This window comes from Carcharodon carcharias, chromosome 21 (genome assembly GCF_017639515.1).
Source record: "Carcharodon carcharias isolate sCarCar2 chromosome 21, sCarCar2.pri, whole genome shotgun sequence".
Classification (NCBI taxonomy): Eukaryota; Metazoa; Chordata; class Chondrichthyes; order Lamniformes; family Lamnidae; genus Carcharodon; species Carcharodon carcharias.
The window spans coordinates 85,860,351-85,876,101 of record NC_054487.1 but is presented as its reverse complement, the minus strand read 5'-3'; the positions used below and the strand labels follow the sequence as shown (position 1 = coordinate 85,876,101).

At 43.3% G+C, this 15,751-nt stretch overlaps 1 protein-coding gene across 1 annotated transcript in view; it reads right to left on the bottom strand.

Annotated features, from left to right (window-relative positions):
- Nucleotides 1–431: 431 nt before the first annotated feature.
- mybpc1 (myosin binding protein C1) overlaps nucleotides 432–15,751 on the bottom strand; it is a 92,255-nt gene continuing 76,935 nt past the window's right edge. Inside the window, exons 25-28 of the mRNA XM_041216196.1 lie at nucleotides 15,563–15,699; nucleotides 13,896–14,082; nucleotides 6,607–6,646; nucleotides 432–527 (exon numbers count right to left, since the gene is read on the bottom strand). Coding sequence (XP_041072130.1) covers nucleotides 6,636–6,646; nucleotides 13,896–14,082; nucleotides 15,563–15,699 — 335 coding nt within the window. The 3' untranslated portion in view covers nucleotides 432–527; nucleotides 6,607–6,635. The remainder of the gene's footprint in view (nucleotides 528–6,606; nucleotides 6,647–13,895; nucleotides 14,083–15,562; nucleotides 15,700–15,751) is intronic.

Sequence of the window (15,751 nt, the reverse complement as noted above, 5' to 3'; positions counted from 1 at the left end):
TGTAACATCATAAGGTAGAGAACAATTTGTAACTTTGGACAATTGAAGTGAACAGAGTACTAATAGGCTGAGGTCATTGCAATGACATCTCATTTACAATCATTCATCATAATTCAGCATGCAACACTCAACCCAATGTTTTATATCGTATTAATGGCTGCATTGATTTGCAACTAGAAATTACAGACATACAAACAAACTTACACCCAAGGAGAAATCATCCAGTTATGGTTAAGTGTGTAGCCATTGATATGTTAAAACTCTGCTCAGAGCATCAAATAACTCAGGTTCATTCCAAGCCCAGAACATTGCAAACTGGTATCCACCCACACATTGGAAACACTTGTCAAACTCTAACAATAATCTACAATCTCATTCTGATCTGAGAAGAGAAACAAACACAATTCACAGTGATAAGTGCGATGACCATCCTTATTTTCGGGGTAGAATTTTCTTCGAGTCCCTGTATGAGTCTATGATATTCAGAGGCACTCCCTGCATCAAAAGTTCCTGCAATGGAAAGCCACCTAAATGATATGAAAACAAGGATTAATTTTCCCAAAATGGACAGGGCTGGATAGCTTATTCCGAAATTGTCCACAAAATTAAATGTTGAAGTCAAGATACTTAGAGTAACAATGTCGGTTTATAAAAGAATTACATTCTAATTACACCACAGAAACTGGCCATTTGGCCCATCTGGGCTATGTTGGTGTTTATGCTTCACACTTCTCCTTTCAACCGTTCTTCATCTCATCCTCTCAACAAATCCTTTTATTTAACTTTTTTTCCAATTAAGAAAAATGTTTCATTGAGGCCAGTTGCAATTATTTTGTAATCTAACACCTTTGTAACATGTCAATATTTTCGAACCCCACATAGCTTTTTCCCCCATTAAATTGGCTTCCAAACAGCAGTGATTCTAAACTTCATCACAAACAGATTTAGTTAAAACCCACTGATAGGTAAATTCGAGAGATTTACTACTTAGCCTCGTACAATTGATGGTCAGGTTTTTAATATGATGGTTATGACATTGGAAAACGATTATAAGTTGGGCAAAAATGAACAGGAAAAATCTTGCATTTATATAGCAACTTTCATATCCTCAGTACATCTCAATGTGCTTTACAACATATGAACTATTTCTGATGTGTAGTCACTGTTGCAATATTGAAAATGCTGCAGCCTGTTCATCCCACAAACAGCAAGAAGACAGTGACCAGATAATCTTGTTGGTTAAGGGATACATTTGGCCAGGACACCTCACCTGCTCTTCTTCCAGTGCTGCTGTGGGATCTTTTACTTCAGCCTCAGAGGGAAGAGGAGGCCTCGGTTTAATGTCTCAGCTGAAAACAGCACCTCTGGCAGTGCAGCACTCTCTCAGTACTGCATTAGGAATGTCAGCTTGGATTGTGTGCTCAATTCTCTGGGGTGGGGATTAGAACCCACAAATTTCTGACTAAGAGGAATTGCAGCCAGTTTTAATACATTAATACATAGATATATTCAAGGTGTTCCAATACAGTAGTTTTAGCTGAACTGATAGACATTTTTCTGTGGCAAATTTCATGTTAATGGGTATTATATTTAGGAATTATAGGCTATAAAGTGATGCGGCAGGTATTATTTGGGATTCCTCTATCTGTTTTTTTAATTGGACTGTTAGTCTGTTTTTAACATTTGTTCTGGGGATGTGAGCATATTGCCCATTCTTAATTTCCCTTCAGAAAGTGGTGGAGAGCCAATTTCTTGAACCAGCACATCAGTCCATGTGGTGTAGGTACACCCACAGTGCTGTTAGGGATGGAGTTCCAGGGTTTTAACCCAGTGACAGTGAAGGAACGGTGATATATTTCCAAGTCAGGATGGTGTGTGACTTTGGAGTGTGGACTGGATGTAGATTTGGAACTTGGAGGTGATGGTGTTACCATGTCATTGTTACTCACAATGATGGAGGTCTCAGGGATAAGAAGTGGTGTCACCTTGATGATTAATGCAGTGCATCCTATAGACAGTGGGCACTGGAACTAGTGTTCTGATGTTGGAAGGAATGGGTGTCTTGGAGGAGACACTACTCAATTAATTTTGAACAAGTTAACACTTCCTTTAAAATACAGCATGGCAGTTTGTCACACCAATGGGTTTGGTGTTTCTCTGCTCATGCTGCCAAACGATATTTCTGACCTTGTGTCTTTGAAGGATTTGGTTTCATACTTTTGAAAATCAAGCTGAAGGGTCAAGCTCAGCAGAGCAGGTTGAGGTGAATAAATCGGGAAGAAAGATGTCATCTTAACCTTCAAAGGACATTAAAAAAAACTAGGAAGAAGGGAAGACTCCAAAGAATTCCCAGACTATAAGAGCTGGAAAAAATAAGTTGGAGTAGGATTTCACCAGAATGAAGACATGGAAAAGAGAGGTTGGAACACAGGTCAGAACATATGAATTAGGAGCAGGAGTAGGCCACTCAGCCTCTTGAGCTTACTCCGCCATTCAGTAAGATCATGGTTGATCTAATTGTAACCTTAATTTCACATACTTGCCTACCCCTGATAACCCTTCACCTCCTTGCTTATCAAGAATCTGTCTAGCTCTGCCTCAAAAACGTTCAAAGACTATGTATCCACCACCTTTTGAGGAAGAGAGTCCAAAGACTCATGACCCTCTGAGGGAAAACATTTCTCCTCTTCTCTGTGCTAAATGGGTGACCCCTTATTTTAAAACAGTGACCCCCCCACCCCCCAGGTTTTAGAAGAAAGAAGACGGCAAATTATAAAGGGACATAGGGGACACCAATGTTTAGAAAAAACAGAGCACGTTTTTAACTCACTGAAAACCCATTCTCCTACACAACGTTAAAATTGGGACCTAGAGAATGTAAAGGAAAGCTGGCAGAGAGAAGGTGGAGATCCATAGATGGTAGAGGTGTGCAGGGAAAGATGCATTCTCTACCAGGTGATGTTGATTCTTGTATCTTGTATAGGTAGGATTAACTAAAAAAAGGGATTTCCAGATATTAGAGCATTGTTTTAACCTTGAGAGGATTTGGGTTTTTTGGAGATTTAAGAGGTGTTCAGCGGAGAAGCATTTGACCACAAAAGAGGAAATTGAGCTCCTGGTGGGCAGTTTTATAGATGAAGGAACGGGGCTAGTTTCACTCGAATGCAGAAATCAGGAAGCATTTCTTCAAGGGCAAAGAAAAAGACACAATGAGACTTCTGTAATACCAGCTCACCACCACCTTCTCAAGGGCAACTAGGGATGGGCCCAGCCAGCGAAGCCCTCATCCTGTGAATGAATTTTTAAAAAATCATGGCACACAAAACTCCGTGATGGGAACAATGATTCTTGCACTTTAGACCTGAATCATTAACCTTCTTAGGGATAGGGTGAAAACGAGAACATTTCCAAAGAAAAGTAAAGATGGACTCAGAGAATTGATGCGATAGAGTAAGATCTTGTGTTTTGAGAGGGGTGAGAATGTTAACATGAGAACCAATGGCATTACTGAAGCATGGAGTCTGGAATCTAATTGTACATCAACTAGGGTTGCCAACTGTGATTAAATATATTCCTGGAGCTTTCATCACATGTCTTGCTCCCACGCTTCAGCCATTAGTCGGCCAACACATCCATCCTTGTGATGCAATCCCTTCCTATGCCAATTGGAAAGCAAAAAGACTCATTACCCAATTGGATGATGCTTGACTGTCAGCCAAACAGCCATTTTTATAAAATATTTTTATATCTGGTAAAGAGAAATGTTAAAAAAATTACAAAAAAAACGATCTTTTTAACGTCCCGATGATATTTCTCCAGGATTGCACACGGCAGTGTCCTGCAGATTGATCTTCAATGGAGGATTGGCAACCCTAGCATCAACTCGAGAGAACAGAGTTATGAGCTCTTCTGCACTCTCCAGTGTGGTAAAAACTCTGCAGATTTGCAGTGGTAGTAACTTTCACAGAGTTGAGAAAGATTCCTTTGGAAACCCACTCCACAGAGTCAATGAATGGCCAGAGTCTGCAACTATATCATGACAGTTGACATACTAATTTACAATGGCAAACATTAGCCACAAAAGGTGAAGGGGATATTTGATAGAGATGTTCAAAATAATGCAGGGTTTTGATAGAGGTTTTTAAAAAGTTATTTCATGGGATGCGAGTGTCGCTGGCAAAGGCAGCATTTGTCACTCATCCCTAATTCCTCTTGAGATGGCGGTGATGAGTCACCTTCTTGAACCGCTGCAGCCCACCCGTGTAGGTACACCCACAGTGATACAGCAAATTGGGAGAAACTGCTTCCAGTGGCAGGAAAGTCAGTAGCCAGAGGGCACAGATTTAAGATAATTGGCAAAAGAACCAGAAGCTAAATGAGAATTTTTTTAATGCAGTGAGCTGTTGTGATTTGGAATACACTGTCTGAAAGGGTGATGGACGCAGATTCAATAATAACTTTCTAAAGGAAATTGGATAAATGCTTGAAGGAGCAAATTTGCAGGGGTGTGGGACTAATTAGATTGCTTTTTGCTGCATTATCCCAAGATTCTATGAAAAGCTTGAGCAATCATTGTGGCAACAGATATACGGAGAGGAAGTGTGCACTTTATGTAAGGTTTATAGTGACATTCAAATGTAGAGAAAGGAGAGCTTAGATCAATGTCGTGAAACTTTTTTCTTCTGCTTTCCCATCTCTTTGAACAATGAGTTTTGAACAAAACATATAAAAAAATTCACCATATACTGAGAACAGCAAAACATCTGAATCCAATTTCTGTCAGTTGTACATAGCTTCCATGTTGTTTTGTGTGAAGAGTTAAGCTAAAAGTGCTAATGATTGATATTAGTTCCAATTAAATGTTAAAAGGATGATGTAGATGATGATATTACCATGTCACCTCACTCCATCATCAGGTATCTCATTATCTGTGACAGTGATGGACTGGCCATACTCAATAATGTAATACAGTTTAACCAATTCTCCTCTCAATGCAAAGGTGCAGTTACTACTCAAGCCAATACTAAGTGCTAACTTGGCAGCAGACTGGTGTACAAATGGGGGCATGTGTCTCTGAGCAGAGTGTGTGCCAGCCAAGAACTCCATGTGATTACTGGGATTACCCAACACAGGAGACTATTGACTTTAAAATGGGGTGCCAAGTCACCATGCATTGACATCCTGTTTAACCAATTCATGATCTGGCAAAGCAACTCATTTGAACTTTTTTGCTTTTGTGAATAAGGTCAACCAAGAGTTGACACTAAAAGGCACAATCTCCATAAAATAAATATTTGAAAAAGACTTTATTTCTTTTGTTTCTTTGTAACAGCGCCTAGATGTAAGGAAATAAACAGCTGGCACTCCCAGATCATCCTGCTCCCCAAAAAGGTAAATAGGACCAGGAGAATGGTTCTTTGGAACAATGGGCAATGAACAATGGATTTGATGATACAACGACATTGGAAAAGAAGGACAGATCCCTCCTCATGGAGAGAGGGTCCTCTTTGGAAGAATGCATTGTGAAATAAACCTTCCTTTTGAAAAATTGGCTGCTGTCTTAGTCAAGGTAGAAAGCTGATCACCAGTCCAGACCTTGTTATCCAAACAACTCTAATGTTCAACAGTGGAAATTTTAGATGGTATTGTTCTCACCGAGGAACATTAAAGCAGAAGGAGGCCGTTCGGCCTGTCGAGCCTGTTTGAATATTCAATTAGATCATGGCTGATCTGCATCTTAAATCCACCTAACTATCCTTTGGCTCCACATTACCCAACTCAAATAATTATCTCAGTTTTAGAATTCTCATTTGACAGCTATCTGGGGACAGTGTTCCAGATTTCCACTGAAGTTTAACCTTAAACAGGCTGGCTCTAATTTTAACGTTATGTTCCCCTTATTCTACAATCTCACCCCCCGCCAACCAGTGGAAATAGTTTCTCTCTAGAGACCCTATCAAATCATCATGAAAACCTCAATTAGATTACCCCTTCAAAGGAATACTAGCCTAGTCTATACAGCCTGTCCTCATAATTTAAACGTTTTAGGTCTGGTATCATTTTGGTGAACCTGTGCTGCAGGCTCTTCAATGCCAATATATCCTTCCTGAGTTGCAATGCCCAGAGCTCAGTGCAATTACTTGAGAAAGGGTCTGACAAGAGGTTTATATGACTGAAGCATGACCTCCCCCTCTTTGTGCTCCAGCACTCTTGCAACAAAGGCTAAAGTTCCATTAGCCTTTTTACTATTTTTAGCATCCATCCATCGGTCTTTAGTGATAGTAGCCTCGGTTTAACACATTGCTATTAAGGTCCTCTCTGTGAAAGCGGAGATGGATTGTAGCCTGAAACATGCACAGATGAATTTGGAATCGGTGTGTTATGTTTTCATAGGAGAACAGTGGCAACAGTAAATTTACAACATAGGATTGAGTAAACATGTGCTGTTGAAAGTACTGTTGCCACCAATGAAGGTAGGTCTTTTTGACTTTGGAAAATCTTTAGCACACTGCACCCTGCTTTGTCTGAACAAGAGGAAAATCAGGCTAAGTATGGCAGTGAGGTAATTCATAAGCTTCATATGCTTTGGTTCATATGAAAGCTTACCTGGATGAACATATATAAATCACAAATCCTTACTGCGCAACTAAGGGGAAAAAGAGATAGACAGTGAGACTTCTGCAGCATCGGAAAGTCAGAACACACGCCCGTGGAAACACATTGCTGCAGTTCTGCTTTTAAACAGAGCAGCGGTGAAACTACAGGGCAATATGAAATAAGAACAGAAGCAGCAAGCAGAAAGGGCAAGTGCTCCAGAGAAAAACGCATTCAGGCAGTAAGCTAAAGAATAAGCGAAGATGTTAGGTTGAAGCATGCAACTGTGATCAAAAGAAGCCAGTGACAAGTCGCACTTGTCAGTTAGTGGTGATCACTAAAGTATAAACCTCTGGAAAGATACAGGCAGTGGATGTACAGGAGAAGGAAGTGCTGGGATTATCTTTAAGGACCAATTTCCTGTATGGACCCTCTCTGAGGGCAGCTCTGTCCGCAGGAAGCATGAATCAGAAGGTAGTGGGTTCACTCTGCACATTTGCATCAGCACTCTTGCCCATATCGAGGAGAAATACAACCTTTGGAAACATTAAAATTTGATTTTCACTTTGTGGGGTATCAACTCGCCAGCAGTATTTCCAGGAACAGGAGGAGGCCATTCAGCCCATCAAGTCTGTTCCACCGTTCAATGAGAACATGGCTGATCTGTATATTAACTCTATCTTTATACTGGCCTTGGCCTTTGAACATTAAACAATTCTAAGGACTCATGATTATTTTACTATCCCTTCTCTTTTCTCTGCCCTCAGTTAGAGACTTCCAAAAAAGTATTCCAACAATTCTGGATGTTGGACGGAGTCAGGCATACGCTTGTATTGATTCTCAATTGCGTGAGGGAGCTGACATATTAGATGTAGGTGAACCGTGAGGGAGAGTTACCCCTCAGAGTGGCCAAAGCTCCTTACTCAAGGAATTGGATTAAGAAGTTAGTGATGCAAATGAGTCAATAGTGCTCTAATCCCATCCACAGAGTGTGTCACAGAATGGACCCTAATGCCTTATCCTCACTCCCAGAGTAGGTCACAGGCTGACGGGGAAACAAGGAACATTGTGAACTGAGCAAATTGACTCCTATGTCCAAATATGGGCCCTCATTAATTGAGACCCAGCACTAGGACCTTACGAGGACCTGGCCCCACACAATTGCAACAGATAAAGTCCCTCTGGCCCATCCTGTCTGTCCACCACAGTTGTGATACTTTGTGCATCATGATATTATACACTCGCTGACCCAGACAAATCCCCATGTTGGGGGGTGTGGGGGGGTAAAACCAGATAAGAACCCAGGCTAACTTGTGGTGAAAAAATATCTGAGAAATTCCTCTCCAACCTTTCTTGGGCATTGAAAACTAGTCCAGCAGATGGATATGGCGCTGATTAGTGTTCAGGATGTCTATCTGCTGTAAAAGGTGATCACCTCCCCAGCTAGAAACAGCCCCAGCTTTCACTTGAAGGAATTCAGTGATTAAACGTTCACTACATGAGATGGCAGCCATTTCCAGGGATTCACTATTCCCCAGGGAAAGAACCAACTCGTGACATCTCATCTAGATCTGATCTTCCATTGCTGAAATGGTGACTCCTTCGATCACCCCTAATCTATTTAATTGTGTAATAAAGGGCAACATGTTCCCCCTGTCGGGGGTGGGGGAGTACAGGAGCGGGCACGGGCCTTCCAATCAGCGCCCCCAGTTGGGGAGGAGGCGCACCGCCATTTTAAGTGGGTGGGCCAATTAAGGCCCGCCCAGTGTGACGTCCGCTTGGACCGCTGAGTGCTCCCTGTGCGGGCAGGGGTGTGGGGGTGAGGGGAGGGGTGATTCCCTCAGCTGGGAGTGCGCTCTTTCACACATGTGCGCGTAAGAACGCACTTATCTCCCTGAGGCCAAAGTGCTGCCTCGGGGAAATCGGCTCCAATTGAAAACTTTAAATAAAGGTGATAAAAAAGTTTCCCTGTCTGGTCCCCTCGTGTGACACTGTCACGTGAGTTGGGATATGTCCATAACTTTTACTGAAACATGTCATAAAAACTTAGATACCCTCATGAAACCTGGTCCCGCCCGTGGATGAGGTTTCATGTTTTTTCTGAAGCCGGCCAGGGGCTCCCGGCCTGCCCACCCACCTTAAGCTTGGACGGGCAGCTTTTTTAATGGCCTTAATAGGCCGTTGACAGTCCAGCGGGTGGCCATCCGAATCGGCTGTGCGCCCACCGAACTGAGATTCTAAATGACACAGGGAGATGTCGGGACGCACACCCAATGTATCCCCACCTTATTTTACCCATCGGCAAGCGGGCCCCGCCCACACTCGCCAACTGGAAGATGCTGCCCAAAGTGTCAACTCAAAAACAACCTCTTCCCTTTTACTGTCTTATAAAACGTTGCGATTTTGGGACTTTAATCCTTCACAGATCAGATGGTAAGGTTTTCATAAAGGTTGTGCGTGTTCCAGTTTGAAATCAATTTTCTAAATAGGGACATTAAATAAATCATGTTCCCCAGACTGAACTGGTTTCTGTAAAACCTGTTTGGAATGTGGGATCTTTCTTATTGTTTGAATGAGTCCTGATAACTGTTGAGTCTAAGCACATGGCCAACAAGTGTATCATTGACATCAGTGTCCAAACTATTAGCACAATTGACGTTTTGAGTCCTCATGACCCTTCAACAGAACTAAGTGAAGGGTCATGAGGACTCGAAACGTCAACTTTGTTCTTCTCCACCGATGCTGCCAGACCTGCTGAGTTTTTCCAGGTATTTCTGTTTCTGTTCTTGTTTTGGATTTCCAGCATTCGCAGTTTTTTTGTTTTTATTCAAACTATTAGTGCTTTTTGGGTTCTATTAATGCTTAAACTTGTTGCAAGTTTACAAGGGAGCTTACGTGAACAATGAACTTTAGCCCTGCTACTGTTCCAGAAGGTTTAGCACAGACACACACACGTTCATGAGGTTTTAAAAACAAGCACATGTAGCAAACAGTACATCTGGCAAGCATGTTGAGTTTCAGAGTGGAAACCATGAGGAGAGTCCAATGCAGCATCACTTGTCATTCCTTTCTGCCACAACTTTATTTATCTCCGAGCGAGCTGACAGGTTTGGCCAACTCAATGCCATATTCACTTCGAAGCAAGTGCTGTCCCACATGCGCTCTGATGCATGCAGTACAGTGTAAATGATGCAGCTATCCAACGTAGAGAATGATGTCCATGCGGTAACCAACCAAGAGACCATCGCATTCACAACAGTTTACAAGTCCTCAGCTTACCATTTCCATATCAACACACACATTGAGGAAAGCATTTCATTACATGGTGCTCCAACACAAAAATCCAGCACAACAGTCACCATGTCCATTGCAGTTCAATAACTCTCGACGGTAATATTCCATTTTGTGTCCTCACCTTATCCAGAGTGATGTCGGTGGATGGAAAAAAGGGTACAATATAGAGGAGGAGGAGGCAAGGCTCACTATTTAATGGGCTGGGAGTACAGGACTAGATACCAGATAACACAAGCAGATGTTGCTGGAACTTTGCTTGAGGTTAAGGGCTGTTGAGAAAGTCAAATGCATGACTTTCCAGATTGGAGTCACCCAAGAAACCAAATTTGTTTCTAAACCAAGTAACTCATTAAAAATAGTTTTCTGCTAGACCTTCTAATTTTCAAATAACATGTTCGCTACTGAAATCAATAGCCTAGGTGGAAGGCAAATGGGGTTAAGAGAAATGTTTGTTCTGAGCTATATGGGTTGACAGCAGGGGGAAAGGGAGTGAGGGGAGGGTAAGCAGGGAAGGAGAGTGTGTGGAGGGTGGGTGAGCGGGGAGAGGGAGCGAGGGGAGAGTGAGCAGAGGAGAGTGAGCAGGGAGGGAGAGTGTGTGGGGGACAGTGTGCAGGGGAGAGTGAGTGGAGAGAGAGTGAGCGGGGGAGAGTGAGTGAGGGGAGAGTGAGTGGGGAGGAAGGTGAGCAGAGGGGGAGAGTGAGCGCGGGGAGAGTGAGCGGAGGGAGAGTGAGCACAGTGAGAGTGTGCTGCAGAGAGTGAGCAGGGGGTGAGTGAGTGGGGGAGAGTGAGTGGGTGAGAGTGAGTGGGGGAGAGTGAGTGAGGGGAGAGTGAGTGGAGTGAGAGTGAGTGGGGTGAGAGTGCGTGTGGGGAGAGTGGGCGAGGGGAGAGTGAGTGGAAGGGAGAGTGAGCACAGGGAGATTGAGCTGGGGAGAGTGAGCAGGGGGTGAGTGAGTGGGGGAGAGTGAGTGGGTGAGAGTGAGTGGGGGGAGAGTGAGCAAGGGGAGAGTGAGTGGGTGAGAGTGAGTGGGGGGAGTGAGTGAGAGTGAGAGTGAGTGGGGGAGAGTGAGTGGGGTGAGAGTGAGTGGGGGAGAGTGAGTGCGGTGAGAGTGAGTGGGGGGAGAGTGAGTGGGGGGTGAGTGAGCGAGGGGAGAGTGAGCAGAAGGGAGAATGAGCACAGGGAGAGTGAGCACAGGGAGAGTGAGCAGGGGGTGTGAGTGGGGGGAGAGTGAGCGGGGGAGAGTGAGTGGGGTGAGAGTAAGTGTGGGGAGAGTGAACGAGGGGAGAGTGAGCGGAAGGGAGAATGAGCACAGGGAGAGTGAGCACAGGGAGAGTGAGCAGGGTGTGAGTGAGTGGGGGAGAGTGAGTTGGGGAGAGTGAGCGGGAGGTGAGTGAGTGGGGGGAGAGTGAGCGGGGGGAGAGTGAGTGGGTGAGAGTGAGTGGGGGGAGTGAGTGGGGGAGAGTGAGTGGGGGAGAGTGAGCGGGGGGTGGGTGAGTGGGGGGAGAGTGAGGGGTATTTATGAGTGTTAGGGTAGTCAGTGATATGTATTGAAGGAGTATGGGTTGAGAACAGTTTGAATGGTGAGTTTGAATGCAAGTAGTTTGAGAATGTGTGAATCTCTACTTGTAGCAACCTGTAAATGGGTCCCTGGTTCCTGCAGGGTGACACATTGTGTCTTTCTCTCTCTCTCTCCAATCTGAGTGCACAATCTCCAGTTATTTGAATCCCGCTGCATAGATTTGATAAAGATTTCCACATGAAGAATAAAAGTAAAATTAATTTGCATTTTGAAATGATACAGCTCTTACCTATTCAGTAAGCTATTGGAGAGCTGTCAGTACCATTCTTGCTTCTAACCTTCTGAATTATTTGACTATTTAAATCTGAAACAATTCTGGTGCTTTTGTGATAGTCTGATTCTGCGGGGCTCGAGACAAGTTTTGAAAACTCACTGACGTACAGTCAGGCAAAGGATATGAAAACTATTGGTTTAAATTGGCACTCTGCCATTAAAGAAAGTGCACACTTAGGCCTTACTTTAAAAGAATTGCTGCTTCACCTCACTGTCTATTAGCACAGTGTCCACATATGCAGCAATTTTATATATCGTTCTTTAATTAAAAATAATGGCTATTGAAGATGTGAAATTAGAGGCAGAGATTTTTGTGAATATGAGTTCCTGGTACTAATAGGGATAAGGGGCTGATGGTGGTGTAGTGGTAATGCCACTGGATTAGTAATCCTGAGGTCTAGGCTAATGGGCTGGGGATATGGGTTTAAATCCCACCATGGCAGCTGGCGGAATTTAAATTCAATTAATGAATAAATCTGGAATATAAAGCTAGTCTCAGTAGTGGTGACCATGACAACTATCATCAATTCTTCCCTTTGGGGAGGGAAATCTGCTGCCTTAACCCAGTCTGGCCTCCTTGTGACTCCAGAGCTACAGCATTGTGGTTGATTCTTAAATGGTCTGGGCAAATCACTCAGTGCAATTAGGGATGGGCAACATCCTGCCAGTGAAGTCTGCAACCCGTGAACGATTAAAGAAAAAAAAAGCAGGATGCATGTTAAGCAGGCACCCATCAAAACCCAACCCTAAAATAGTTCTGTCGAAGGGTCATGGGGACTCGAAACGTCAACTCTTTTCTTCTCCGCCGATGCTGCCAAACCTGCTGAGTTTTTCCAGGTAATTCTGTTTTTGTTTTGCCTAAAATAGTCCAACTATTTGGAGACTTCTAGTTCTAAATAGACAGCACTGCCTCTAATAGGGACAGATTGGGTTCAATGAGATGGATGGGGTGGGGTCTATTTCCTGATGTCATCTACCTTTACTTGGAAAGTTGTCATGGATGAAAAGGGGGGATATGAGGTGTTGTATAGGAGTAAGCCCCTCAAACCCACTCTGCCACTCAATTAGATCAGGGCTGATCTGTATCCTAACTTCACTGACTCATTTTGGTTCTGCAACCCTTAATACCTGTGTATAACAAAAATCTATCAGCCTCAGTTCTGAAATGTTCCCCACCAGCTTTAACAAGCTTTTTGGAGGAAGAGGATTCCAAATTTCCACAATCCTGTAATACTTGGCATAGATCATTCCATCATGGGACATCAAAGTCTCAAGTGTTGTGCAGCCCCTTTATCATGTGAAATGATTCTTTATCCAGTTAATAACTCAATCACTACCACTATTAAGATTCTGCAAAATCCTTCAGATGACTGAAGCCCATAAATGTCTTTTGATATTCATTCATTTCCCATCCCTAATTGCCCTTGTTCAGAGGGTATTTTTAAGAATCAACCACATTGCTGTGGGTCTGGAGTCACATGTAGGCCAGACCAGGTAAGGACAGCAGATTTCCTTCCCTAAAGGACATTAGTGAACCAGATGGGTTTTTATAACAATCAACAATGGTTTCATGGTCATCATTAGACTTTTAATTCCAGATATTTATTGAATTTAAATTCCACCATCTGCTTTGGTGGGATTCAAACCCAGGTCCCCACAGGATTACCCTGGGTCTCTGGATTACCAGCCCAGTGACAATGCCACTATGCCACCACAATGGGAAAGGATTACAGACCGTGCTTATCTTGCCTGCGCGCCAAAACAAGGAGTGACGATCCAAACAGAGCATGATTGAAGCACTTACATGATGTTAGGGTGCTGGCTTATCCTGGAGGAGCAGCCAATCAGTTTAAAAGGAATCTGGGACTGCCTGAGATAGTGGGCTAAACAATGCAGGATGGAGGGCCATGAAAGGAGGAGCTCCCTCATGCAGTCTTTTTCAAGGTGAGCTCCCTAACAGCAGCGCTCCCCACTGGGAGCAGCAGATTGCACCATCACTCACTTAATGCCTACCATCTGCTAATATCACCCAATTGTAATTTCTAGTTTAATGTGATTTCGCACTGTAAACGATGGAAGGTGGGTGAATTCATTTAATACTTTTAAAGGAAGCAAGTGCAACAGCCAATATCCAAGCTGGTATCCAGATGACCTTACCTTTGACTTCCATTTTACACTCCACCTCGTCCTCACCAAGAGCATTGACTGCTCTACAACTGTACAGCCCACCATCATACGGACTGGGTTTGCGAATCTCCAGAGTACAGACCCCCTGGTTGGAGAACATCCGATATCGAGGGTCATTCTCGATTATCATCCTGTTCTTCATCCAACAGATTTTAGGCTAAATGGGCAAACAGATAAAAAGAAGTGTGAGCACTTGCTCGAGAACAAGCAGGAACATCCATCTGTACATTACGGAGGCTCAGCTTTGATACATAGCCAATTCAGCAGCCAATCAGACAAATAGCCACCTATTTATTGATTGGTATATATTTCTATAGCAATTTTCACAACCTCAGGATGTCCCAAATCGCTTTACAGCCAGTGAAATTTAATTTTGAAGTGTAGTCATTGCTGGAATGTAGGAAACATGGAAGTCACTTTGTGCACAGCCAGATCCCACAAACAGCAATGTGACTACAGCCCAATATTGGTCTGGATTTGTGGTCAGTGGTGAAGGAATGGTGCACGGTGTTCACCTGCTGACCGCTCACCACAGAGCATTTGCGAGCTTTAGAGTGAAGACCTGTTGACATCTCTGTCTGGTCCAGTACTGTACAAGTTGTTCAGGGCATCTGTGACCAGTGTGAACATGGGAAGCAACAATAAAACTCTGCAACCAATCAGATTGAAGAATCCACATGCAGAGTTGAAACCAAGAAGTAAAAATTAGATTATTAGCAGGGACAAGAAGCAAAATAAAGACAGGGAAAGAAAGATTAGATTAAGAGAGAAAGATAAGAGAGACAAAAAGAACAAGTAAAAAAACAAATTAACAATCTCCAATAATAATTAACTTTTGAAGGAATGAGACTCTACAATTGTAAAATTACATTTTCAGGACTTGAGAAGATGTTTGGTAGCAATTATGACCTATCACACCATTAAAAATTCACTTACATCTAAAAGCATCAGCCCTAACGTTTTCTAGAGTATCTAATGGGTAACTAATGGATAAGTATCATAACCTCAGGCCATTGCATGTCTTTCAACATCAAGTGTGGGATTTTCCGACCCCACCCGCCGCAGGGATTGTCCGGTCCCGCTGAAAGTCAATGGACTTTTGGCTGGGTCACCGAAATCTCCCACAATGGAGCCTGCCATAACCGAGCCAGAAAATCCCAGCCCAAGTCTATTTGCGAGGCTCTGCTAAAGCAGAGCCTGTGGAGGAACAGGGAAACTTAGACCACAGCTCCAAGATTTCCATATATAACGATGGATGAGTGTAGTCTGGAAGTGGCTGTCCAATTTACTGCATAATAGTGGTGAACGTTGATAGTCTTACTGTCATTTTCAATGGCAAATCTGGGACTGTTTGTATTTCCTTGCGATGCTGATTGAGGCCCCAAGACACTGGGGAGATGGTTGTTATCCCACAGTGAGTCTGGTAGAGTAAGGGTCTTGTAGCAAATCAAGGGTTGAAAATATTCAAATGCAGGAAGCTTTGGCAAACCATTCATAATTGTTGAGAGCAAAGAATGAAGACACATTTAGTGTTAAGCAAACATTAACTACATTGGGCAATAAAAATTAGAATAACATAATATTAAAGACATCTTTTCTGTGTGAAATATGGAGATTTCTCCACCAAAGGTCAGTACCTTGGGGTTGCCTCTGACACTGCAGTTCAAGGTTGCATTGTATCCAGCCACTGCCACAGTGTTGATCAGAGGGTGGGTAAACTTTGGCACTTCCTGAAAATCAAAGTCATTGTACTTGGGAGGTTTTAACGCCAAACCTACGAGAGATAACAGCAATTAGAACATGGCACTCTTCGGAGCTGGGTGGCC